The sequence below is a fragment of the Malus domestica genome, chromosome 11 (assembly GCF_042453785.1).
Source record: "Malus domestica chromosome 11, GDT2T_hap1".
NCBI classification, from domain to species: Eukaryota; Viridiplantae; Streptophyta; class Magnoliopsida; order Rosales; family Rosaceae; genus Malus; species Malus domestica.
This window is the reverse complement of record NC_091671.1, coordinates 35,335,911-35,360,808: the sequence shown is the minus strand read 5'-3', so window position 1 is coordinate 35,360,808 and position 24,898 is coordinate 35,335,911. Positions and strand designations below refer to the sequence as shown.

Sequence of the window (24,898 nt, the reverse complement as noted above, 5' to 3'; positions counted from 1 at the left end):
ACAAGGTTTTTTATTTTATATTCAAGGCAAACTTCAGCCCTTGAATGTTTCTATTTAATAACTCAGTGTCTAAATGGTTTGCTCAACTCAAATTTATTGCAATTAGACAAAGGGACACGGAGATTTAAGTGGTTCACCAATTTGGCTATGTCCACTAGGGTTGCATATGCATTTATGTTTTCACTATGTAAGAGAGATTTACAAAATACATTGAAGATGGCCTAGAACCTTTACATAAGGTAAAAGAAAAGGATGGTGGGAAGAGTGGTTTGAGAAGGGGAGATTTTTCTTGTTGTTACTAAGTTCTTGCTGGTGTGTGTTCTCTTCTTCCGTGTTCTTTCTTCCCTCTGCCTTTTATGGATGAAGAAATGGAATCCTCCATTAAGCCTTAAGGACACGTTTCACTTTGTTTTGCAACACTTGGACATCTTGTAATTAGAAGCAATCATGCTCATGCATGTGGACAAATACTCAAAAGCCACGTTCAAAGTCTAAGGATTATGAATCCCACCTCTCCAAAAAATCTCTCAAGTGTGCCAATAGAAAGAAACCAAGTGTGTTGCCAATCATTAGACATAAAATGTGTTCCAATCACAAGGCAACAAATGTTGTTCTAATCATTAAGAATGAGATGTGTTCCAATGGAAAAACAACAAGTGTTAGATTAATCATGAACTAATGAATATCATGCAAGATGTTCCTTGCACCCAAAGGCCACGTCCAAACAATTAGGGGGATGAATCATCACCAATTATCAACCATGATATGTGGTCCCAATAGAAAGAAAACAAATGTTAAGCTAATCATTAGCCCTACTATGTGTTCCAATAGAAACACACCAAATGTGAAGTTAATCATTGACAATAGGATGTGTTCGTATAACAAAGCAACATGTGTTAAGTTAGTTAAAAACAAAAATTATACCGAAAGGCCACATCCATACTTTATAAGATATAGAATCCCACCTCAACCTATCTATAGTAATGACTAACTCCTCCTCTTTATTCCCTAATGGTTGCCAAAACGCCACTTAGCCTTTGTGAGAAAAAAAATCAAGCCAAACTCATCATAATCCCCTTCTCCAATTCAAACTAAAAATATCTCTAATTACATATGAACATGAAATACATACTAGCTAATTTTTGAAATAATTTGTAGCAAAAAGGATTTTACATATCAAAAGTAGGTTCTTGCATAAAATAAATCTAATAAATCATTACGTACAAATAATTACCCACATACACACACACACACATATGACACACCCCGATCCTAAAATCAAGGCGTGTTGGCCGTCATGTGAGCGTGACGTAACCAAAAGTGTGACGCAGAAGCAAAAAGATAAGAGAAATACGAAGGAATAAAAACCAACTACTAGCAATAATATCCAACTAACATGCTAGAGTGAGTTTAAGTGTGAAACACACATGTTTAGAGCATAAATACTAAGTGCAGTCAAGTAGGACCACAACTAAATTACAACACCCGAAGGTGAGTCCTACATTTATGTAGTCTGTCAGAATGCCTTGGGAATCCTCGTGAGCCTCAAACACTGCTAACTAGAACTTGGAGGGGCGCAAAACAAGATTGAGTGGGTCAGTAAAACAAAGCTTTTCAAAAATATTTCATTTAACAACACTTCTAACCCTTCACTGTAAAACTTGTATACTTTCCCAAAAAAATAGTATATACATAATCATATATCGCAGCAAAACTCAAATCACAAATCTTTAACACTTTTCAAGAATATGCCATGCTATGATTCAAAACATGACAAGGATATCAATAAAACAAGTGAAATAATGTACCAACCTGAGACCCTGCAGTTGTCCTGTACGATTAATTCTATAGCTCAATATCCAACCAACCGGAGTCACCACAGTGACCTATACGGCACTACTCTGCACATAAATCGGAACTACCTGAAGTAGTCTGTACGACAAGAATGGTGTAAGAATACGCTATAGTGCTTCTCTCATCAACAGCTGTATAATAATCTAAAGTCACATACAAGTCGGAATCACCTCTAATGGTCTGTACGACATGTCGGAATCACCTCTAGTGATTTGTACGACATGCACTTACTTGGATCCAAGGTGAGCGTGTGGTGCGGGGTGAATAATATAAGCACTAACACCAGGGTGCAGGTTATGAGCTCTCAACACAATTTACATCATCAATAAACCATATGAACAACATAAACTCACCTGATACTCACATGTGCGTCCACAACAGCATTTCACATATATGCATCAAATACTAATTCATATTTTTCATGGAATATGCATGCATGGCATTTTAAAACATACTTTCATTTATATTCAATTTCTGGGAAAATCAGTAGTATATAGGTATAAACGGAAAATAACTGTCCACTCACTGGTAAGTCGAAAGGTCGTAACCCCCGTGACGCCCTTGAATGCGTTCGTCCTCGTGATAGGTCTCACCTATATGCGAAACAACTATAAAAAAGTTATTTAAAGCACATAACCAACAATATGTAATAACTTCTCATACGATGCTCAATTTGGGTATATGAATATACCACAATGATCTACACAACCTCAGGATCATCACCAAATTTTTAGAAAAATTTTTGACTTGCCATGCGCCCTCACGCACGAGGAATGGTACGGACCTGCGCGCCCCCACGCGCGTCGTCCCTTACCTCCAGTCGTCGGACTGGTTTCGCCGGCGCCGGAAAACTGGAGATTTTTCAAACTCCATTTTCTCCGTCAATTCTCAACCATTTTTTATGCATTTTACATCAAAATAAAGCCCTAAGCATGTAGAATCACATTATACTAATTTAAGGCTCAAAAACACACGAAATCTCACCGGAGAAAATCCAAGAAAACCGGCCAACTTTGAACCCTACAATCCCGACGTCCAAAACCTTCAAACTAAGTACTCCGAGCTTCCTTGGGACCTCACTAAGCTCCATGTAAGCTTAGAATTCCCTGAAGTCAACATTTCACGTGTGCATGAACAGTACTCAAACTGGGGGTTCGGATTTCAGGAGTTTTCGAAGGTTTTAAGTTCAAAAATGGTACCAATAAACTCACAAGCTTGCAAGGATAAAGGAACTCACCTTTTTTACATCGATCCGTGGAGATTTGAGGGTTTTTGGTTCTTGTCCGTACGAGTTCGAGAGGGAGAGAGGAAGAGTGAATTGAGAGGGAAGAGAGAGAGGGCACGGGGTGAGGGGTGAGGGGAGAGAGTGTGAGGTTTGTTTTGAGTGTGTGTCATTCCCCTAACCACACTAAATGCAAACCAATTTTTTTAATCCAACTCAATTTTTCCAAAAACTTAGGAATGTATGAATTATTCAAATTAAACAAGTCACACATACCTTAGTAACCTTTAAGGGCAATTTCGTCAAATCACATCCACGATAACTGAATTTTCGGGACGGGCAGTGACACATATATATATAACAATTTTTTTTAAATACGGGGTATTAAAAAATAATATAGTATTATTAAAAAAATAAAAAAGCCTTGGACCAATATACTTTTATGTAGTTTGTTTAATCAAGTAAAATTTATGAATCTTATATTATTTTAAAAAATAAATTGTACATTGTTCAATGTAATATATTGTTCTATGGAAAAATTACTATCCGGTCCCTAGTTACTAATGTTCATTGACTGAAACATTATTAGTTTTCAGATTTTGATCAAAGTCTCTAGTATGAATGTAATAATGAATTTAAATGTCAGTTACATAATTTTTTTAAAATAAAAATTAATAATTGATTTAGAATTGTAATACTCTCACCTTTATTAAACTCCTAACTAATTTTCAATTCAAAACATTTCCAAAATAAATTAAAAAATTAGAATAAGTTTGTACCCATTAGCTTTTTTAAAAAATATTTTAAATATTTTAATCTTATATGTACCCATTCATGTAATTTTTTTTTCAAATTTTTAATCTTAAAATGTACTCATTTTTAAATATACCAATTTGTTATATGTAAAATGTACCTTTTTTATATATAAAATCTATTCAATTTTTTTCTAATCCATTTTTAAACTTATATGTGTACATTTTTTTTTCTTTGACTTGAGAATGTATTCCTATCAAGTTTAATTGAAGAAATTTACTAATGTTATTATACCTAATATTCTCTTCGTTTTTTGTGATTTTGAAGAATGTACCCATGTTTTGGTACAATAATTTTTGGTTATTTTTTATGAATGTACCCATGTTTTTATATATATACACACACAATAGTATATTTATATTTTAATATTTTTAATCTCACTATTTAAAATCTCATTAATATAAACAACTATAAATTTTAATTTTTAATTTAAAAAATATAGTAACATACATAGAAATAAATTATCACATTAATTTCAGAGACTTCGATCAAAAATTAAAAATCAACAAGGTTTTAGTCAAACAATATTCATAGCTAAGGATTGCATCCAAAGTTTCCATTGTTTTATTTTATAAACATTTAACCAAGCAAAAACTCTATTCAAGTAAAAAAGCCGTAGTAACACAACACATCATACATACATCAATGGCTTCTCATCTTAAAGGTGTAAAGAAATCAAGAAACTATTAATTTATGTATTGCGTGAGACTTGTATGAATTTTTGTATGATGTCTAATATTATAAATTTCGCAAACCTTTAACGAAACACATTATTCCAAGTCAATACCGACCTAAAATATTATTTAACCGTGATTATTAATTAATTAGATATTAAATCATTGAAGTTTTACTATATTTTGTCAAATAGATTCTCAAATTTAGAGATTATAATCTCTCAAAAGAATCTCGTAGCTTGTACCATATTCCATATCCAATTAGTCACCAACGGAGCTACACACCACAAACATGCAACATGAAATTTACAGTGCTTAATATCAATATAACGAACAAAAACATTACATTCTCTTTCAAACATAGTCATAATTCAGCGTCGGCCGATCATTTTTCATCGACAAAGACGAATTATTCAAAAAAAATAAACAAATAGTTGACACAATTGAACAAGATGTGGCTTAATTACCAAGAGTAATACCGCAGAGGCAGAATAATTAAAAAGGTCGTACCCAGTGCACAAGGCTCCCGCTTTACGCAGGGTCTGGGAGAGGTGAATGTCGGCTAGCCTTACCCTCATTTATGGAGAGACTCCTCCCAAGTCTCGAACCCGAGACCTACCACTCATAGGCGAAGGCACTTGCCATCGCACCAAGTGCGACCGCAGAGGCAGAATAATTAAAAAAAAAAATTTAAAAAGTCTGTACAAGTTTGATAGGTACATGACCAATGTTGGTAACAGTTGGTCGATATATATTATATGCCGGTGCATATACAAAAATATATAACAAAATAAAGTTAGATGAAAGAACAAAGGAAGAATCCTTTGTCATTCAACTGTCGCCCCTTCTATACATTCTTCTTCCCTGTGTTCAACGCTTCGGATTTGCAGATGGGGCACACATTTTTCACAAGCAACCACTTCTTCAAGCAACTTGCATGATACTCGTGTCCGCAGTGGAGAATTCCTATCTTCTCGCGGTTCTTGTAATTATCCTGTAAAATCCCAAACGCAACAATGGTGAATTGACCGGCAAGATCGTATTTATTTTCTTAAATGGTAACTATTAGAGATTCACGAGTATGAAGCTACTCAATTGCACATAACCATCAAGACGAAAAATATGTTGGAACGAGATTTATGGTACCTGGCATATAATGCAGGAATCGGCTTCCTTCTCTGGGGATCCAGCATCTTCGAGGTTTAAATTAATTGAAGATGATAAATAAGACCTTGTCTTTAGTTGTTTTCTAATGGCCTCATCTGACAACCCAGTGTTTACATGGCCAATTTGCTCCCCCAATGCAAGAAGCTCCTGCAGTCGAAAGTGGAGTTTTCAGGTTAAAACTCTGCAGAAGCAGCATAACTATCGGAATAACAGAATAAAAGCAGTAGGAACATAAATATATCTGAGAATCCATTGGCATAGCTAAGGAACTCTTTTATCTTTTGCTTATCTGCACGATTCAGCAATTCGTTGATGTATCTAAATGAACAAATAGGTAAGAATGGAACTACTTCAGTTTACCTCATAGGACATGTCCTCTATGTCCAACCGCATGTCTCTGTGCTGGTCAAGAAAGCTTCCATATAAATTAGGAACATCTACTATGACACCCTCCTACAAAAAAAAAAATCCAAAAAGGTTCAGCCAAATATAATCTCAAACGTAGGTGGTAAATACTAAATGCATATACCACACTTCCAAATAACACGCAAGCGATATATATATATATATAGAGAGAGAGAGAGAGAGAGAGAGAGAGACACAGAGACACAGAGACACAGAGAGACAGAGAGAGAGATTACATCAGCCTGAAGAACTCTGAAGTGGGGAAGGTTCTGGTGTCTTAAAGCTGCCTCGGGAATAACTCCTTGGTGTGGCCTGTATATCCTAAAACCATTCGAGGGAATAGATCCTGGTTGCCTACGACCAATCTCCAAACCATTCTGAGAAGGATTCATGGTGCTGCGCGAGGAACTTGTGGGTAATCTATATGAAGCTGCTGTGGCACCCTGGGGGATAAAATTAAGGTTGTGGCCTCTTAATCCTTGCATGGGTGGTGCTACATGCTGATTATGATGGCGGTGGTTGAGCGGAGGAGGATGCCGGAGAATAGAGGAATTTCTGTTGCTAGATGAATCATGATATCTTTGCATACCCATGTTTGCGCTGTCCATAGAACCTACTGTGACATTACCCCCTGTGAGAATGAGCACAGAGACAAAGTGTTCCAATTAATAATTAGCACATTGATCATTAAATTAAGACACATAGGTGTGTTTCCTTAATTAGATCAATACGTTGTAAGAGCAACTGAAACATGACCTTTCTGACATTAAATGACCTAATCAGATGCAAATAGGAGTCCAATTATAAGGGAAGAAAATACAAGCAAGTACTGACCATGCATAAAAGGAATAGTAGGAACTGGATTCCAGGATGGAGAACTTCCATCCCCACTGTTACTACTTAAATGTTGATCCAACCAAAGTGTTCCAGCCGGCTGAAAGCGCTGACCCGCATAATTTACTTGATTCAGATGGTTATGGTCATGTGTCATAACAGAATCAAGCCCAGCTGTAGCTGATCTGTTCCTCATACTACTCTGAGGTCCTGCTTCCATAATTGGTGGATTGCCAGTTCCCGCATACTGAGGCAAGGCATAAGTTACAGCATCCATTACAGCAACTCCATCAGGATTCCTCAAATTCAAAGGAGGCACTGAAGAACTAGGGGTTGCAGAGGCATTAAAATATTGGAAATTCCCTGGTAGGCCTTCAGGGTTTTTTCTCTTAAACTGACCTCTAGCATCATCCATTATGCGACTATTTCTACCATACTCATCTGCAGAAATTCCAATGGCTCCATAATGGCTAGAAGATGGCGACGGATCAGAAGCACCGTGATTTAGAGGAACAGGTAACACCCCAGTACTAGACGAAGGAGTCATGTACGAATAATAATAGTTGGCTGGAGTCGCAATGCCCAAATCAAGATTATGATGATGCTGAACACCACTGTACTGGGCCATCCCATAGAATGCGGCATTATCATAACCCTCGGGTAAATGTTGGGCATCAAAACTAGTAGTGCCCCCTGAAGCTGTTACCATTGTGTGAACATTGTGCAGTTGGATACTAGAAGCGCCCCCAAAATGGACGGAGGGTGGGGGACAGGGATAACCTTCCCCTTGTTGACTCATTTCCAAATCGATCATCTGACTAGGGCATAGCATATTTCTTTGCCCCATTGAAGTCGCAAATAATCCCTTCGCTCCAGCCAATGTATCTACAAAAATCAGTCAGATGATCAGTTAGGACATTATAGAACATGGAACAAGTCAAAAAAAAAACATTTAGATGCATACATGGTCCAGTTACCCACTTCATAGTGAGCAAGCAGTTCCAGGGTTACCAACTTTTTGGGATCCACTATACATTGTGATTCAATTATCTAAACCATTTATTTTTAAAGTGTCCATTTAAGGATCATGCAAAAAATAATCCAAATGTGCAATCATTTAAGCACTTGACTATCCTCAGCTATTATTTTAGTGTTTACAGACAATATAAGTGTCCATCTAGTAGCTGAAAGGTAGGTTGACCGTGGAATTCCTCACTCCCCGTGGAGTGGGTGAACAGGTCTATATGTTATACCCTCCAACGTTCAGACTTTAGCACTAATTTCATTTACCATCCTTTACGAATGATTCAGTTATATTATATACAATCTTTGAAAAATAAAAATAAGGTCATTTTCTATATAAATTTTTTTGTTCAAAAAGGAGGGAAAAAAAAAGTCATAGTCTTCTAGAGTAGGAAGTTAAAATCTTGTAACTAAGCACAACCAACGTCACTGTCAATCACAATAAAAATAACCTAAGGTTCGGTAGAACGTCTAAATCAATCTCCCAATTAAGGTTCGGTCAATTATACAGTAACATGGTAACTGAAAATTGATACTCAAAATGCACAAATCAACATAGACACTCAAGCAAAAGGTTAGTCCATGCAGCCACAATAACGGGGAGATCACATTGACCACAAAATACTTCAGGAGTGGAAGGAAAGCATAAGAAAACCCTCAAGCAGCAAGAAATATCTCAAAAAGAAAACTGCTCCTTTCATCCACCATACGAGATAATGTGAACTCTTTAGGTTGCCAAAAATCCAATTATCCAGCATATTTCATTCTTTTTAAAGATAACTAAAATCATGAATCCCCAGTGAAACATGATGAAAGCATACTTTGATAAAACAAATACCCACTGCTTGTCTTAGTCTACTACTCTCTACCACAAGTTTGTAACCTTAAAAGATACCAAGTGCACCTGAAACTAAATGAAGGGGGAAGCACAGGTTTCACTGTTAAAAAAAAATATTTTTAAGAAAATGTGGAAGAGAAGTTCACTCTTCCAAATTTATACCAACAAATATTACCATTCTCATCACATCCCGTAAACCATACAAAGAAGTCTTATCCATGACTTTGTCCAAACTAATTCCATACGTAACTTCCTATTCTCCTCAGAAAGTAAAAAACTTCCCCATTATTGATTAACCCATCTACTAAAGAATCCCACTCAGCCAAACATACACGTTTAAGTATAGCATTCATCTCATGGTCACAAACTATACGTCCTTTTTCGATTCAAACCTAGGATCTTCATACTCACCTCACCCTTCTCATGCCACTTGAGCTAAGGTTCATGGTCGAAAACAAACAATACAAAGGTTCATGGGCGAAAACAAACAATACACTCCAAATCAACGTAATCAGCAGCTACGTGCGAATTATCATAATTATGAGATTCTATGAGCTACGAAAACAACAAGAACAAGTCCTATATTGACAAACCTCGTTAAGAAAGAAAATCAAGCGACAGAAAATACAATACCACACAGCTTATACAATCACAGATTTAGACCATAAAATCTAATATAACATAAAAATTAAAAAATTGAAAAAAAAAAAAGTAACATGCAGATGATAACCTCAACAAACTTGGTTCCATAAATTCGTGTACTGTGTTGGATATATATAAATTACCCCTTAGTTTTGCTCATCAGTTTAAAGGGGGGCAAATTATATGTAATATTTATTTAAATTTGAAGTTTTTTTTTTTAATTTCTTTGACTTTCCTAAGAAAATCAGAAGAAACCCAAATTTATTTCAACAAAAAATAAATCAATTTCCCGAACTCTTAGAAAAAAAAAATTAACATAAGTACAAAATTACATACTTTATTATCATAAACAAAGGGATTATATCCGAAGAATGCCGAATTTCTTCAAAAAGTTCCTGCAAAAGAAGAAAAAAAAAACCAATTCAATTACAAGATTACACATAACGAAATCGTCGAAATTGTAATCGGAAGGAGCAAAAAACCCTAGAGCTCAAATTAAACGCTAACGGCCACAAAAGCTTCAAAAATTGCAGCAAATAAAAAGAAAATCATGAAAAAGTTTGAGAATTTCAGTGAAATCGGGGTAGAAGAAAAACCTCACCGAAACGAAAACCGATCAAAGCAAGCGAGATCAAAAGGGTACTCCCAGAGAGAGAGAGAGAGAAAGAGAGAGAGAGAGGGAGAGGAGAGAGAGAATGGGGTTTTCAATATAATTGGGATAGAGAGAGAGAATTGAAATTCTGGGTGTTGTTCTTTTATATCCAGGAATCAGGATTGAAAGGAATATTGATTTTATGGCTCTGAGTTTCTAATTCTGACCGTTTATAATTTAATTTTTCAAAAAGGAAAACAAATTTAATAATTTTTTAATTTTGTTTCCAGTTTTTCTTCGGTCACTTTTTTCGATTCCGGTTATGACTTAGGTGGTTCTGTTTTTATTAGCTAATTAGGTTTATTAAAATCTAATTTTTTATTTATTTCAATTAAATTATGTAAAAATTAGAATGGATTTTGTATTTTTTAATGGAGATTTTACTTGTCCAATAACAACATTAGTTTTCTGTTTCTCGAGGGTAAGTTACACAAACCTGACCTGTTAGAGAGATATTATAGTGAGCTTGAAATTCGAGGCGAAATATTACGTATTATTATATAATTTACTAGATAATTGATTTGTTATATAATTGCATGATGATATATAATGTTCCGTCCTGTGTTCTGAAAATTTTGCACCTTTGTTTTTTAAGAAAGAAAATAAAGTGTAGGTGGCTCAAAAACATCATTGGACTTTTACTACATTTAATCATCTAATTTGAAATTAATTTGTATTTGTGATGCGAATATCTTGGAATCCAAGGAAGATTTTTTTTAGTTTCCCAACAAAAAGAGGAGATTTATGTCTTTTTCTTTTTTTTGTTAAGCGATAAATTTTGTTAGATTAGATTTTAAATTAGTCATCGATAAAATTTGAACTCACGTTATTATGTATGAGAGGTCAATATCTTTCCACTACTATAATAAATGATCACTTGCCTTATTTTGTTTGTTTTTAACGATAATGTTGTTTGGGAGTTATTATTTCAAAAATTTATTATGCACTCTTTTATGATAAAAAAATTACAAAGAAGAAATAATGCATAATGACTCATTTTGATTGCTAATAATAATTTTTTTAAGAAAAACAATTGTATTTATGAAGATGTTTTTTCAGAATGAGCTATAAAAATAGTAAATGTCATTGATATTCTAAAAATCTTATTATGCACACTTTATAAGTTTATTTTTCTTTCTAAATATAAACAATTTGAAATGCAAAATGAGAATGCTAGTATGCCAATAACAATCCCCGAAAAATATCTTAATAATAATTATTATCCTTTATAAAAATAGTCCCATCTGCCAACAAAGATACACTTCCATGATATGAATAGTGTATTTTTGCTTAGCACTCTCAAGCACTGTTTTAAAAACTTCCACCTAGCATTTTTTAGGCATTTGAAAATTAATAAATGATGTTTAGGCACCTGCCTAGATCGCGATTCTCACTTAGATAGAAAATAAATAACTTTTATTTTGCATTTTATTTTTTTATAAATTGTAAAAGAGTTGTTGAACAAACACTCGTTATATTAATGTTCACCACCATATTTATTACTATTTGATGAGTTTGTGAGATTTGTGTCTATTAACTATACAGATTTTGAAATTCAAATTTATCTACCTTTGATAAATTGGGTGATGAACATCACCATTACTTGAGACTAGTAAACAAAATATTCTCGTAATATGAATAGTCGCAACTAGGCATCAACTTATCGCAAATGTTCATCGTTTTGCATCTTGTCTGTTAAATGAAACCTATGAGATCTTCTAACCAAACAGAAAAAAAAACTACGACTGGAACAATAATCAATTGGACACATGGAAGGTTATCTCATATACGAATGCATTTCACATATACGTAATACGATGATTTCTAATACGCAATTACAACAAGTAATTTTACGTATATTAAGATAATTTCATAGAACGATTCTTTCCAACTTAACTATTAATTTTCTCTCTTATGTACTATGTATATAGTTGACCGCTTCCACCACCACCAGCACCGCAGTATTGCATTATGGTTTCATATCCACATGCCAAAAAAAAGGGACATCAATTCACGTGGTAATGACATTTTTATAAAACAAATGATGTTATTATATCAAATGATATTGAATGCATGATAGTACTAAATCCGGAGAAAATCAATAGTCAAATATTAATAAAAATATGTAAAAAATAGAACGAGTATGTGAATATTACATCCTTAAAATGATGGAGTACCTTTTGGGGGGTGGTATTAGGTATATGTAGATTCACACTTTAATCAATCCCACATGGCATAAACTAATCACTAATTATCTGTTCTTTAATTAATTTTGTTTTGAAACAAAAACAATAAATCATGAATACTTTGGTGACCAATAAAACCCACTACCAAGAAACTCATTTACAAAATAAACAATATGTAGAATTGTTGACCTAAACATACACGCACTGACACACACACAACAGAAAATTAAAAACAAAAACGTTTTTATCGTGGTTCTTTCTCCTCTGTGTCATCCTCTTCACGAAGCGGCCGTTTGACTTTTCGGTCAGTAAGTGTGTTAATTTTTTTTATTTTGGTCAGAGCTCAGAAATGTGTGTTTTGAAATCAGAAATCGTTATCCTTATTGCAACTTATTTCTGTTGTGATAAGCAGAAATATGAGAGAGAGAGAGAGAGAGAGAGAGAGAGAGAGAGAGAGAGAAGACGACTTAAATGGTATGGGCAACTTATTTCTATTGTGATAAGCAGAAATATGAGAGAGATAGAGAGGGGGGGTGACGACTTAAATGGTAGGGGAACATTTTTATATTGCAGTATTTTTTTTACAGCTAGATCTAATCTCCTGATCTTTGTGGAAAGGAAAAAGAATTTTATGTTCTTCCTTTCGAGAATGGAGGATTAGAAAAACCTTAGCAACTTTCTCCAGACCTCAAGGTAATGTGCTAATGAAACAATGACATCTGGACAAAAACGTAAGCATGCCTTTACTTCGGTGGTAAGAAGTGTAACTGTAACAGTGTAACTGTCCTATATAAGACCTTCTTGAAACTGCTACAGTTGTCTCTTCACAATGAAATAAAATATATGTTATTTTTGTCCACGTCATTGATTTAGACAAAAAACATTATGTCACTGTCAAACTTAGATTCTTTCCCTTCTTATTTTCACCTCCTTCTCTCCAGTCCTCTCACACTCTCCATTTTGTCTCTCTCTAAAAAAATATATATAAAAAATTAGCGTGTTTTAACCATATCCGTTCAAATAGAAGGGGAAAGAAGAAGAAGGAAAAACAAGAAGGGAAAAAAGAAAAAGAGAAGAGAATCATACTTCGTTACGGTATATTGGATCTTTTTTTTTCTTTGGACTACGCGGGAATCTGTCGATATATCCGATTTAATCTTCTTGTTTCTAGACGTTCTATAGGAATAAATTAGGAATGAATAAATTACTATTCCCTTCCTTTACCAAGAAACATTTATTCCAAGTCACAACATGCGAGTCATTTTAATATCTTTCTTTGATTCCAATTCCAGAACACAAGATCCGTTTTATTAGTTATATCTTATACATCTATTTATATATCTAGCAAATCGCTATTTCATGTACTAAATATTTCCATCCATATTGATACATGCAATATTTTTGTTCCGACAACATAATGGGGAATGTATGCAAGAAGGGTACTTTCATTTCGAGTCTCATATTATTTAATATTTAATTAACTAATATTTATTTAATTCAATACAATATATTAATTTAATAATAGAAAATTTATTAAAAGAAAATAAAAGAGTATAAGAGTGGTTCGAAATGCCAAAAGAATATTCCTCACATTCAGAGTTGTAAATTACATATTTATGTGGTCCATTCTCTTCTAAATCCCAAAATAACAAGGATTGAGTTGAGGTGGGCTCATTACCTTTTTTTTTATTTCTAGCTTTTAGAGTGACTAATTAAAAAAAATAATTAAGAAACAAAAATAGAAGAAAAAAAAACGTTCAGAAATCGTTTTCTTAATTTCGGGTATTAAATTATGAATTTTGTGACATGTGTTACTTAATGTGAATGTGAGGAGACGTGAATTGGGGAATTTAGGAATATGAGAAGTAAGGAAATGTATTCAGATCAATTAATTCCTAAGTTAATCTTAATCTCAATTTTCAGGTATTCGTTTATATATTTCAAGGAGAAACCCGCATTTTCTCTAATTCTATATGTATTAGTAAACATAAGAAAAGTTTAGAGTTGAGGACATGTTTACTTGGTATTGAGATGGGAACCAATACGTATGACAATGTCATGAAATGATTCTAAACACCTGTATTATGATAAGCACGAAACACTCAAGAATCATAATGATTCTAAAATATGTCATTAATGTGGAATCCACACTTTATAATACATGTGTGTTAGTAATAAAAATAGTTATAATATCCATGTTTTAGTAAATAGAAAATTTGTAAAAAGAGTGAAGTTAAGAATCGGAAAAATACCAATACTCATTTTATATAAGTAGGAGTAATGCTATGTAGATTAATTTTTTGATCATATTTGCATTTGATGTGCATTGATAGAAAATAAGCACGTTTATCAACATTTAAGTAATAATTTAATCATCAACAACCATGTCATGTGATTTACAAAATATGCTTTAATAGATGGTCTCCCTAATATTAAGAGGTTTTTTAGTGTGCCGAGAACACGGATCAAAACCGGTTGAAAACTTGGAAAAAAAAAATTCAACCTATTGTATTATGACATCTAGTGTTCTGGAACCTGTTCCTGGCACAATGAATTTATTTATTTATTTATTTTTGGTATTACCCTGTAAGTAAACATGTGGTTCATATCATCTTCAAAGAATATAATCCCCTTTTATAAAGATGAGATTAGTTTTTGACAAAAAAAAAAAAAAAAGATGAGATTAGTCTCTTTCCATATTTTGATGAAACCACCACAAATTTCCCACCAATTATACTCAACTAAGTCGTGTCTTTAAACTTTCCAAATTTTCAATACATTATTTTTAGGGAATTTTAAAGAAAAGCTCCATGTACTGTTCACTTTAACGAAAAATCACATTTTTACACTAAAAAGTCAATACTGATACTATTCACTTTACCCTTTATTTTATCCTTATCGTTAAAACTCAAAATTTTCATGTCATTTTCATTAATTTTCCTTTATTTTTAATCCAAACCACTTCAGCTCCTAAGCTCTTGGAATTAGCCTAGAGTCAAAGAATGAATTAAAAATTATGATTAATCAATAATTAGATACCTATATTTTTTTTAAATACAAGAAATATTTCCATTTTAACAACACTAAAGAGAGAATTTTTAGCCAAAATATGAGGTTGGCATAACTCTTTATTTTGGTCATTAAGATTTAAAATCGATATAAGTAGTCCTTAAGATTATCCACTGTAAATCATTTTCGTTGTTCTGTGAAAAATATCCAATAAAGGTATTTTTGTCAAATTAACCACCCCACTTGATCTTGTGGTTTCTTCAACTTAAAAGGAGATTTTTCACAAAACAACCAAAATAATTGACAGTGAACAATTTCGAGGACCAAAGTGAGGAATTATATCAATCTCAAACACCATTTTAGCTAAAAATCTAAAAAAGAAAGAAAAATTAAACTCGGATGTAATAAATTGAAAATAAAAACCTTAACAACCATAACAATCCGCCACTTCCAATTACTTTTAATTTAAAACCACATACGAAATGGAGACTCGAATTCCTCTCTTCTTCTTTCTTAGGCTGCCGAGCAGCAGTCCAGCCATTCCAATATTTAATATCTAATTATGTCATCAAATTTGGGTTTACGAGTTGTCCATGAGAAACATTTTTTTAACTACGTATAAATATTTAATAAATTAAGCAGAACTGTTCAATCCTTACGCATATGCATATGTTGGACTCTAGCAAAGTTAACGTTCCACATCACATGGAATGTCCACAGTTTTTCTTCGCTAGAATAAAAAAAAGGACGACTTTTAACCAACGTGACTCTCTGCTTTGCGAGGGCCGTCGGGGGAAGAGTAATCAGTTTTACCTTTACTTTGCAAAGAGCCAGAATCATAAAAATAATAAAAAATAATAAAAAATAACAGAAAAAAAAAAACTAAAAGGTTCTTTGTTTGTTTGTATAGATGCAATATCGGCACGGGGGAGTCAAATACGGGGTCTCTAGTGCTGGGGTTGATGCCCTATGCGAGTTGAAGACAATTATAATACAACCCAGAAAAAAGAAATAAGGAGTAGCTCGCTCTTGATCCAACGGCATCTATCTTCTTAATCTTGGAAGAGGTTCTAAGTTTGAATCCGTCCCTTCGATCAAAGAAACAACACACAGAAGCATTTGCTTTCAAATTTTCACTTTCTATGCAAAAGCGAAAGGTACAAGTTGATTGCAGAAAACTTGAGCATGGACAAAAGCAAAGCACAAACACAATGTAAATTTGAGAGATTCATTCGTTCATAAGGATTATGCTTTTAAAAGGTTTGTGGATCATGCAGCCGCCCAATTGATGCCAAAATAAACCAAATCAGACATTTTGGTATCTTCCTTCTGTAATTTGCTTAAACAGTGGTTTAAGACCAGATTCTTTCACGTTCCATAACCTCAAACCAAGGACCATCGACAGATACGCATACGGTTGCCTGCTTTTCGTCGGTTCAGGAGGTTTTCCTGTCGAAAACCCGCCGGCCACGACTTCTATGTTTTCCATTTCAATCGTTTACAATCTCCCTTATCCTAAGCCTCGGAGATTCTTTGTTCTTGTATTTGTTAGAAAAGAATCACTAAAGGTTGAAAATTTGGTTACAAGGTAGGAGGGTCTAGAGAGAGAGAGAGAGAGAGAGAGAGAGAGAGAGAGAGAGAGAGAGAGGGAGAGTACTACAGAAGCATTAGGTACCTGAAACGGCAAAGTTCGTTTGAACAACTCACTCACCGACACAATTTCTGCAAGGCAAAAGATACAGTGAAGAGGGAGTTGAACAAGAAATACTCACAAAGGATTACTCTGTGTGCTCAGCTCAATGTAAACCGAAACCTGTATACAGCAACTATTTCGATGAATGGTTGTTTCCCCAAACCATGTTTCCAATAAAATACGAACAATTTCCATACACTTCATAAATAAACTAGTAATGTAAAATAAGATTGCGAAAACCTTGGTAATATGAGTTTGCTTGGGCTACAGATAATACAGATAAAAAGGTCAAACGTTACAAGGAAAGCAGCCGAATTCAATTACTGGGCATCTCCAGAACTTTATTTCACTTGCGTCCCTCGCCTTTTTTCTGCTCTTTAGCTGAAATGATCATCGACCATTTTGAGTAAGGAGAAAAAGGAGGAGGATTATTAAGATTTTGAACAAATAAAACATGAAAGGCAGAGGAGTATCACAAATGGGAACAAAAAAAAATAATGATGAATCAGGGTACACACCAGCCTTTTCTTCCTCTCGCTTCTTAGCGGCCTCAGCCCTTTGTTGGCGAATCATGGCTAAGCGTTCTGCAAGAACAATTTAAATTAAAGAATGAAACAAGGGCAACAGAGACGATGCACAGGAAAATAAACTACCGACTCAAATAGAGATATACAGGGTCACAGACCATATTGTTAAGCGACACAGAGAGGCACAAAACAAGGGTAACAAACGCATTGAGAAATTATTCCTATATCCTGGAACTTGATGCCGGTAAGCCATAAAGGAAAGCAAATATGGAAAACACAATATGATAATGGGTTCAGTGGAGCAATTTTATGAGTTGCATCTTTATATTAACCACAGGCATTTAGAACCAAGCAGGGATACATGTTCACATTGATATTCGGCACAACCAAACAACACTGTTAAGCATGCAGGTAAGTGAAACAATAGACAAAATTCCAAATCACTTGAAAAGTTCCAGAAATAGAACTTTCATAGATATAGCTACACACAGTGGTGTCGCATATAATCTCTAATATTGGAGTACACAAAAAGTCACCACCTAAGTTGAAAAATCTATTCAGGAAGAACCATGGATGACCTGGACATGTCTTTGATTCTTCCGTATAACTAATTGTCACTCAACTTTGGGCGAAGCATACATCTAGTTTTAGCCACTGGTTACTGGAGTGACATATCAGCAAGAAGATATAATTACAAGATAAAATATGACTTTTCAAGCAAAAATATCGGAACCCATGTTATGTGTACGCGAATTAAGAAAATTCAGTTAACATATCATTACGTGCCTAATATAATTAAATCAACTGCCAAATACAAAGCTGGAATTTGTCAATTTCCCACATTACCTAAATCCTTTTTTGCTTGTTCCGTTTTTCCCTGTTCCTGCAACCTCATGTACCGCTCATGAGCCTTTTGCTTCTCGATCTCCTCTCTGCAAGGGATGGACATTAAGTTGACACAATACTTGGCCTTGGAAAACTCAAATATTTGACTCTAAGGACAACCAAATTGAAAATATTGATCATGAGATTTCACAAATCAATCATATCGAAATAGAAAACTGCATCTAAAAATTATGTGACCTCAAGGAGGTTCAATCGTCAAAAGTACTATTTGGAAGCATAAAACCATGAGAATAACATCCAGTACTCCTATGACTAAAGATACATGGAATCACAGACAGAATGCCAGGGCATAAGCATAACATGAAGAACATATTTCAATAAATTCAATTTTATCCACCATTTTCCTAAATCCTTTCAGCAAAACATAACTTTTGATAAAACTATTATTTTGTTCAACAGTGCGGCTGCCGGCTGGTGAAAATAATCTAAAAAACAAATTATAATTTACCCCTATAAAGTTCATTTTTGACAAATTATGTATAAAATTCCGCTTCCCTATGGTTCAGAACACTAAAAACAGAGTGATGAGTTAAATGTTTTAAGGGCTTGACCAAAAACAAAAATGTTTTAAGGTCATATCATCATAGGGTACAGAGTCAAAAGCCTCATACGAGGTACAGTTTAACAGATTTCATATCCATTGAACAAATTCCGGTGGTCTCTTTTGCCTGTGTGATATCCTCAAAACTAAAACTAGAAACAGGAGAAGAAATAAAAATCCACGTCAGCCTAGATAATGTAGGATAATTCCGGTGCTTAGAGATAAAACCGGATGCCACTATTAAAGCCTCATGCTCTATTGACAGTCGCATGAAAGATGCATTAATAATCATATATTTGATATTAACAAGTTATAAATATGTGAAAATAAAACTGAAGAAAAATGGGATAGAAGAATCATCAATGAAGAAGCAAGATTTTGCTTCACAATTTAGACACTGCTCAGATACTTGCCACGGAACTTGTTCCATAGATATTGAATGTACAGGAGGTGAGGAACATTGCATACCTTTCACGCCTTGAGAGTTCAGTCGTTTTCTCAATCTGCAAAACAATAACAGAAAATAAATTTACTATAATGAGTTAATACTGAAAATATACAAAAATTCTCTTCACCAACTTACGTCGACATTTTTAGCCTTCACATTCTTTGGTTTTACTAGATTGGGATTCTCAATTTCAATGATTCCCTGAGTGCCTTTCCGTTTCTGTGAACACATAGCCAAAATTGCAGTAAGGTACAAGTAGGAATTAATAAGAAACGTAGATGCTTCCACATTAACAATAGAATAGTTCGATATAAAGAAGAATGGAATAGAAATAATGAGTATACTGACTTCGGATTCTTCCTGTTCTTCTTCTGATTCCTCTTCAGACTCCTCCTCTTCGGCTTCTTCCTGACGATATCAAAGAAATAAACCTTTAATACCCAGCAACAGCACCAAACTTAAATTCATCCATATGCAAGAGAAAGAGGGAGACATAGTAACAGACGAGGCAGGGTGGATATAATCAATAAAGCCACTATATAGCTCACATACGTTGCACACAATGATATCAATGGCACAAGAAATTTCTCTTTCTTAAACTGGTAATTGAGCAAAATTACTACGTGAAACTATCAGTGCCCATGTTATTTGTAGGCTTGTAGCTAATATCCATATTTGGAAAGTAATCTCATATTTGGAAACTAAGCACTTAATAGCCCAACATTCATGGCCTGCCCATTTCATTCTTACTTTAAGTTTAATGTGTGCGTTTCACGGGATCAAAGACTCAAAGTCCTACTCCCAATGCCAGACTACAATAGGAGCAAATCAGGTGAACTTATTGACTGTTTTGAAATCAACCCCAAAAGGAAGAAAAATATAACATGCTACTGAAGAAGCAATTCATATTAAGAATTCTTTTTCATTTATAGGGAAAAATATGATTTTGGTCCCCGTAGTTTGGGAGAAGTTCCATTTTGGTTCCTGTAGTTTAATTTTCTAATTTAGACATGTAGCTTACTAATTGTTGCAACTTCAGGACAATGAAATAATTTTGTCAATTTCTTTCACAAACTCAGAGTGTTATGGGCAAATGTGAGCTCTGCAGGGACCAAAATCAGAATACGTTGCTTCTGTGAGATTCATATTAGGGACATATCTATTATGGGTTTTGGGTCGATGGGTTTACAAGAGTCCTTAAAACACTGCAGCCTGCCCATAACTGTGACATGCCCTACAGGGCAAAGAAAACTTTGTTTCACATGGTCATCCTTTGAAACATGTAATGCTTAGAGGCATCCACAAAAGATGCATTCTTATTGCCTATGGTTGGTTCAGCCACGATTCATATGATTCCTATCAGCCAGAAAGTTTGGGTTACAGAACATCTTGGTTCTGTGACTTCTGCTAAAATAATTTTCCTTTGATAATATGACGGATATGAAACATCATTAAGTTAATATAGATGTCTTCAGTGCATTAATTTAACATTCCAATTCTATGTAGTCCCATCAATGCAAACTCCATAATGAGCATAATGAGCACCTATACACTTTACATGCATCTGTGTACGTATGCATGCTCAAACAAAATACTATTAAAAGCCTATTGACACCACCGCCTCTAAAATTGAGAATCATGACGGCAGCATGAAAAGTGCAGTGTCTTCAATTAAATCATATAGGAAAAGTGTAATACATAATGAGAAGGGACAGATTATTACCCTTTTAAAACTACGCGGACGAGCAGAGCTACCGGCAACTGCAACCATTTGAAGTATAGACACAAAGGCAAGCTGAGTCAGCTCATAGCAGATATAAAAGTTCAAAGGCATTTGAAACAACTTTACCAATCATCCATATAATTTGACATAAAGAAAAAATGTCTGAGCTTAAGTGAAACTGATATTGTTGACATCACCCAAATATACAAACTCACAAACCATTAACTTCATACAGTCTTCAGGAGTACAACTGATAAACTCATAATACAACTAAACAATCATAAACAACAAATCTTAATAGCTGATATAAAAAAAATCTTAATTTTTTTTCCATACATAAACCAATAAAGCCGTCCACGAGAAACCATGAGTAGAATTAATATAGTGGAGGGAAATATTCTTTCCCAGTCTGACATATACTATAACCCAAGCAATAGTTAAACTTCATATTTTCTTTAATTTGGTGTAAATTTCAAAGCGTCCCTACAAAGTCATGGGTTTTTCAAGTAAAAGTAGCAGGGAAGTGAAAATCTGACCGAGAATGTTTTCAGAGAATATATCTGAAAAGGGATTCATAATTCATGCACCAACCCCAAGGTCCCCAAACTAGCAATTAATAAAGCTTGGTTGCATTGATTCATTTAACCAACTAATCATCCCAAATTTCAAGCCGACCCGAGTGAATACTCCAGCAAATATATTACAAATTCCAAGGCAAATCACTACCAATAAGCTAGAAGCAACAACTTTGAACAGGTTATCATTTTCTATTTCTTACGACGGTTATCCAATCTACTGGTCCAGACTCCAGAATATTAAGCCGGGTGAAAACAAAAAGAACCCGCATACCAAAATGAACAAAATAGTCTTCAAGCCAAGCCACTACCAATAAGCTAAAAGCAATCACTGTGGACAAGTTTTCCATTTTGTTTTCTTACAGAGGTTATCCAATTAACTGCTCCTAAGCTGAACTATGCAAAAAGAACCCACATGCGAAAATGACCAAAATATTCTTCAAAAAATCAAACTTTCACGAAAAAATTACGAGCTTTTAGACTAGCTAAAATTTTACAACCAGAAATGCTTACTGAATTAATACAAATAGAACCCACATGCCGAAATCATCAAAATATTCTTCAAAGAACAAACTTTCATGGAAAATTTTACAAAATTTCAGATTGGCAACCAAAATTCCACAATCAGAAATGCCTAAAACGTTGAAAAATCAATCTAGATCTAAAAGAGCCGAAAACAACTGAGACTCTGCGCATACACATATCAATACACATATACATATACATATACAGATAAGAGACAGAAACATATCAATTGTTCGAACCAGATTTGAAGTATAGAGAGAGAGAGATATATATATATATATATAGAGAAAGAGGGAGGTTTTTTTACCCATCTCTTCGTGAGTGGAGAAGTGGCGGTGGCCGGTGGGCTTGCCCTTGAACTTTCCTCTTCCCATTTTCTCAATTAAAGCTGCAGAGAGGGAGATAGAGAAGAGAAGAAAGGTAGGGATTAGAGAAAAGGGTTTGGCTGAGTATTTATAGCTGTTGCAGGCAGCTGCTGCAACTTTTTGGGTTTTGCCTCTTTGCACTTGAAACCTACGGTCTCTCTGTGGGTGTATTTTTCAGTTTCTGTCTATTTACTTATGCATCTTGGTCCATCTGAAAGTCACTTCTCTAAAAATCACCGTCAAACAGTGTTATACGTTTGAAAATTAAGAAAATGTGTCTAATTCGTCTAGACATTTGCTTAAGTTGCAACTCACTTAGATATGAAAACTTTTCTTTTGCATTTTATTGTTTCCAATAAATTATAAGAGACTTATTGAACATTTAAATAAACACATATTATATGTTTGTTCCTCATGTTTTCATTATGTTCCAATACTTTATAATATATATGTCATTTTGTTTTATAGTTTATGATGAAATTATATATATTTTAAGTATCAACAGATAATTATTTACACGAAATACAATATAATTACTTGATCCACCTAGCCGCCTAGGCACTAGGCCTAACTCACCGCCCGACTAGCGCCTAGCGTCTTTTAGAACCTTGCTCAAAGTACACACTTTGAGTTTAGGCTGCTGGTTTTGGACCATATTAGTGAAATTTTATATCGAAGTAAATAATTTTGAATGATGATAGGGAGATCAAATTTTTTAAATTACATTTGCAAACCAAATGATATGGTTCTTGATGATTATATTATTACTTTTACTACAGTAAGATGATGGTATGCAAGTTGTTGGTATTGTTCTCTTACACCACATGGTCCAAGTGTCACGGGATGACTCTTTAAGCCTTCCGCCCGTGCGGCGCTTAGACTTGAATACCTCGATGAACAAGCTAAGTAAGCCTTCGAAGCCTCGCTTCCCCGGATCGAATCACAAAGAAAGCTAAGATAGCTTGGAGAATGCTAAAATCACTTAGAAGATGGGAGAAAGGAAGCTTTGTATTGAAACTTAGGAGAACTTTACAATTGCTTACAATTCTTGGATGGTTTGGCCAAATGGCCTTACCTCCTATTTATAGGCCTAAGTCACCTCCTCAATGGAGGGTTCTAGAATCCCCTACTTACATCCAAAAATATCTAGCATAGTTCTAGATACAACTTGCCTAATCTAGATTATTCTAGGTGAGGCTTAAATATGTACACTTGTGTGGAATGTTCCGGAATGCTCTAGATTATCTTGAATGCTCCGCCACGTTCTTGATTTCTCCGGGACGTTCCAGAAGCTTCCATGAAGACAAGGCTTCATGGGCTTAGATATATGATGTCTTGGGCATTTTCTTTGTTTTTAACATGCGGCCCGTGACATCCTCCCCCACTTAAGCCGTCGACGTCCTCGTCGACTCCTGCCTCTCGAATGTCTGAATCAAGTCCTTATATTGCCATAAGGACGTCTCCTTCTCCCATGTTGCTTCGGAGTATGGTAGCCCCTTCCATTTGACAAAGTACTCCACATGCTTTGGTTGTCTTGGTCGCACCACGACACGCTTAGCTTCAATGCTCTCTACTTCTTTGTCAAATGCCTCTGTCATCAAAGGGGGTGCTCGATGAGACTCACCTCGACTTGGTTCCTCATTGTCTGCATGATAAGGCTTCAAGTTGCTCACATGGAACACCGGGTGAAACTTGAGGCGGGGTGGGAGTTCCACAACATACGCGGCTTTGCCAACCTTCTTGATGATAGGGAATGGTCCCTCATATTTCCGCAACAAGCTCTTATGCAAGCCACGAGTACTCTTGTGTTGAGACGCATTGAGCTTCACAAAGACTTGGTCGCCAGTTTGGAACTCCACATTCCTTCGCTTGCGATCTGCCCATTTCTTCATCTTCTTTGAAGCCTTCTCCAAATGAGCTCGAGCAAGTTCGTGGGCTAATTGCCACTCCTTAGCAGTTTTGAAAGCGGCTGGACTATTCCCCGTGTAGCCAGTCACGACCGTGTTCGGGGTCAAGGGTTGTTGCCCTATAGCCAACTCGAACGGACTTTTCCCCGTCGACTCCGAACGTTGCAAGTTATAAGAGAATTGGGCAACATCAAGTAACTTAGCCCAATCTCGTTGATTGGCACTAACATAGTGCCGCAAATAAGTCTCCAACAATGCATTAACCCGCTCCGTTTGTCCATCGGTTTGCGGATGAAAAGCTGTGGAGAATTCTAACTTTGAGCCAAGTAGCTTGAAGAGCTCCTTCCAGAATCTACCCGTGAAGCGAGC

The 24,898-nt window shown here is 35.0% G+C and overlaps 2 protein-coding genes and 1 long non-coding RNA gene across 4 annotated transcripts; all 3 read right to left on the bottom strand.

The window, feature by feature from the left end:
• Positions 1 to 4,856: 4,856 nt before the first annotated feature.
• LOC103448732 (probable E3 ubiquitin-protein ligase ZFP1) lies at positions 4,857 to 10,397 on the bottom strand. 2 transcript variants are annotated; one of them, XM_008388001.4, is made up of 7 exons: positions 10,074 to 10,397; positions 9,809 to 9,867; positions 6,970 to 7,854; positions 6,372 to 6,766; positions 6,091 to 6,183; positions 5,710 to 5,877; positions 4,857 to 5,557 (listed from the first exon to the last, which is right to left on the bottom strand). In XM_008388001.4, the coding sequence occupies exons 3-7, from the start codon at positions 7,814 to 7,816 to the stop codon at positions 5,411 to 5,413; spliced, it is 1,650 nt and encodes a 549-aa protein (XP_008386223.2). In that variant the 5' UTR covers positions 7,817 to 7,854; positions 9,809 to 9,867; positions 10,074 to 10,397; the 3' UTR covers positions 4,857 to 5,410. The 2 variants fall into 2 exon arrangements, with proteins under 2 accessions (XP_008386223.2, XP_017191412.2); XM_017335923.3 differs by having other exon boundaries at positions 10,069 to 10,257.
• Positions 10,398 to 16,816: 6,419 nt separating this feature from the next.
• LOC139189618 (uncharacterized) lies at positions 16,817 to 17,127 on the bottom strand. Its single transcript, XR_011573433.1, has 2 exons — positions 16,995 to 17,127; positions 16,817 to 16,857 (listed from the first exon to the last, which is right to left on the bottom strand). It is a non-coding gene; the product is annotated as an uncharacterized lncRNA (long non-coding RNA).
• A 21-nt stretch (positions 17,128 to 17,148) lies between these two features.
• On the bottom strand, positions 17,149 to 22,913 carry LOC103413310 (uncharacterized). The gene is made up of 8 exons (XM_008351788.4): positions 22,565 to 22,913; positions 21,158 to 21,195; positions 19,783 to 19,842; positions 19,570 to 19,653; positions 19,455 to 19,489; positions 18,386 to 18,471; positions 17,531 to 17,596; positions 17,149 to 17,393 (listed from the first exon to the last, which is right to left on the bottom strand). Exons 1-8 carry the CDS (start codon positions 22,629 to 22,631, stop codon positions 17,359 to 17,361), a joined length of 471 nt encoding a protein of 156 aa, XP_008350010.1. The 5' UTR covers positions 22,632 to 22,913; the 3' UTR covers positions 17,149 to 17,358.
• Between the last annotated feature and the right edge of the window lie 1,985 nt (positions 22,914 to 24,898).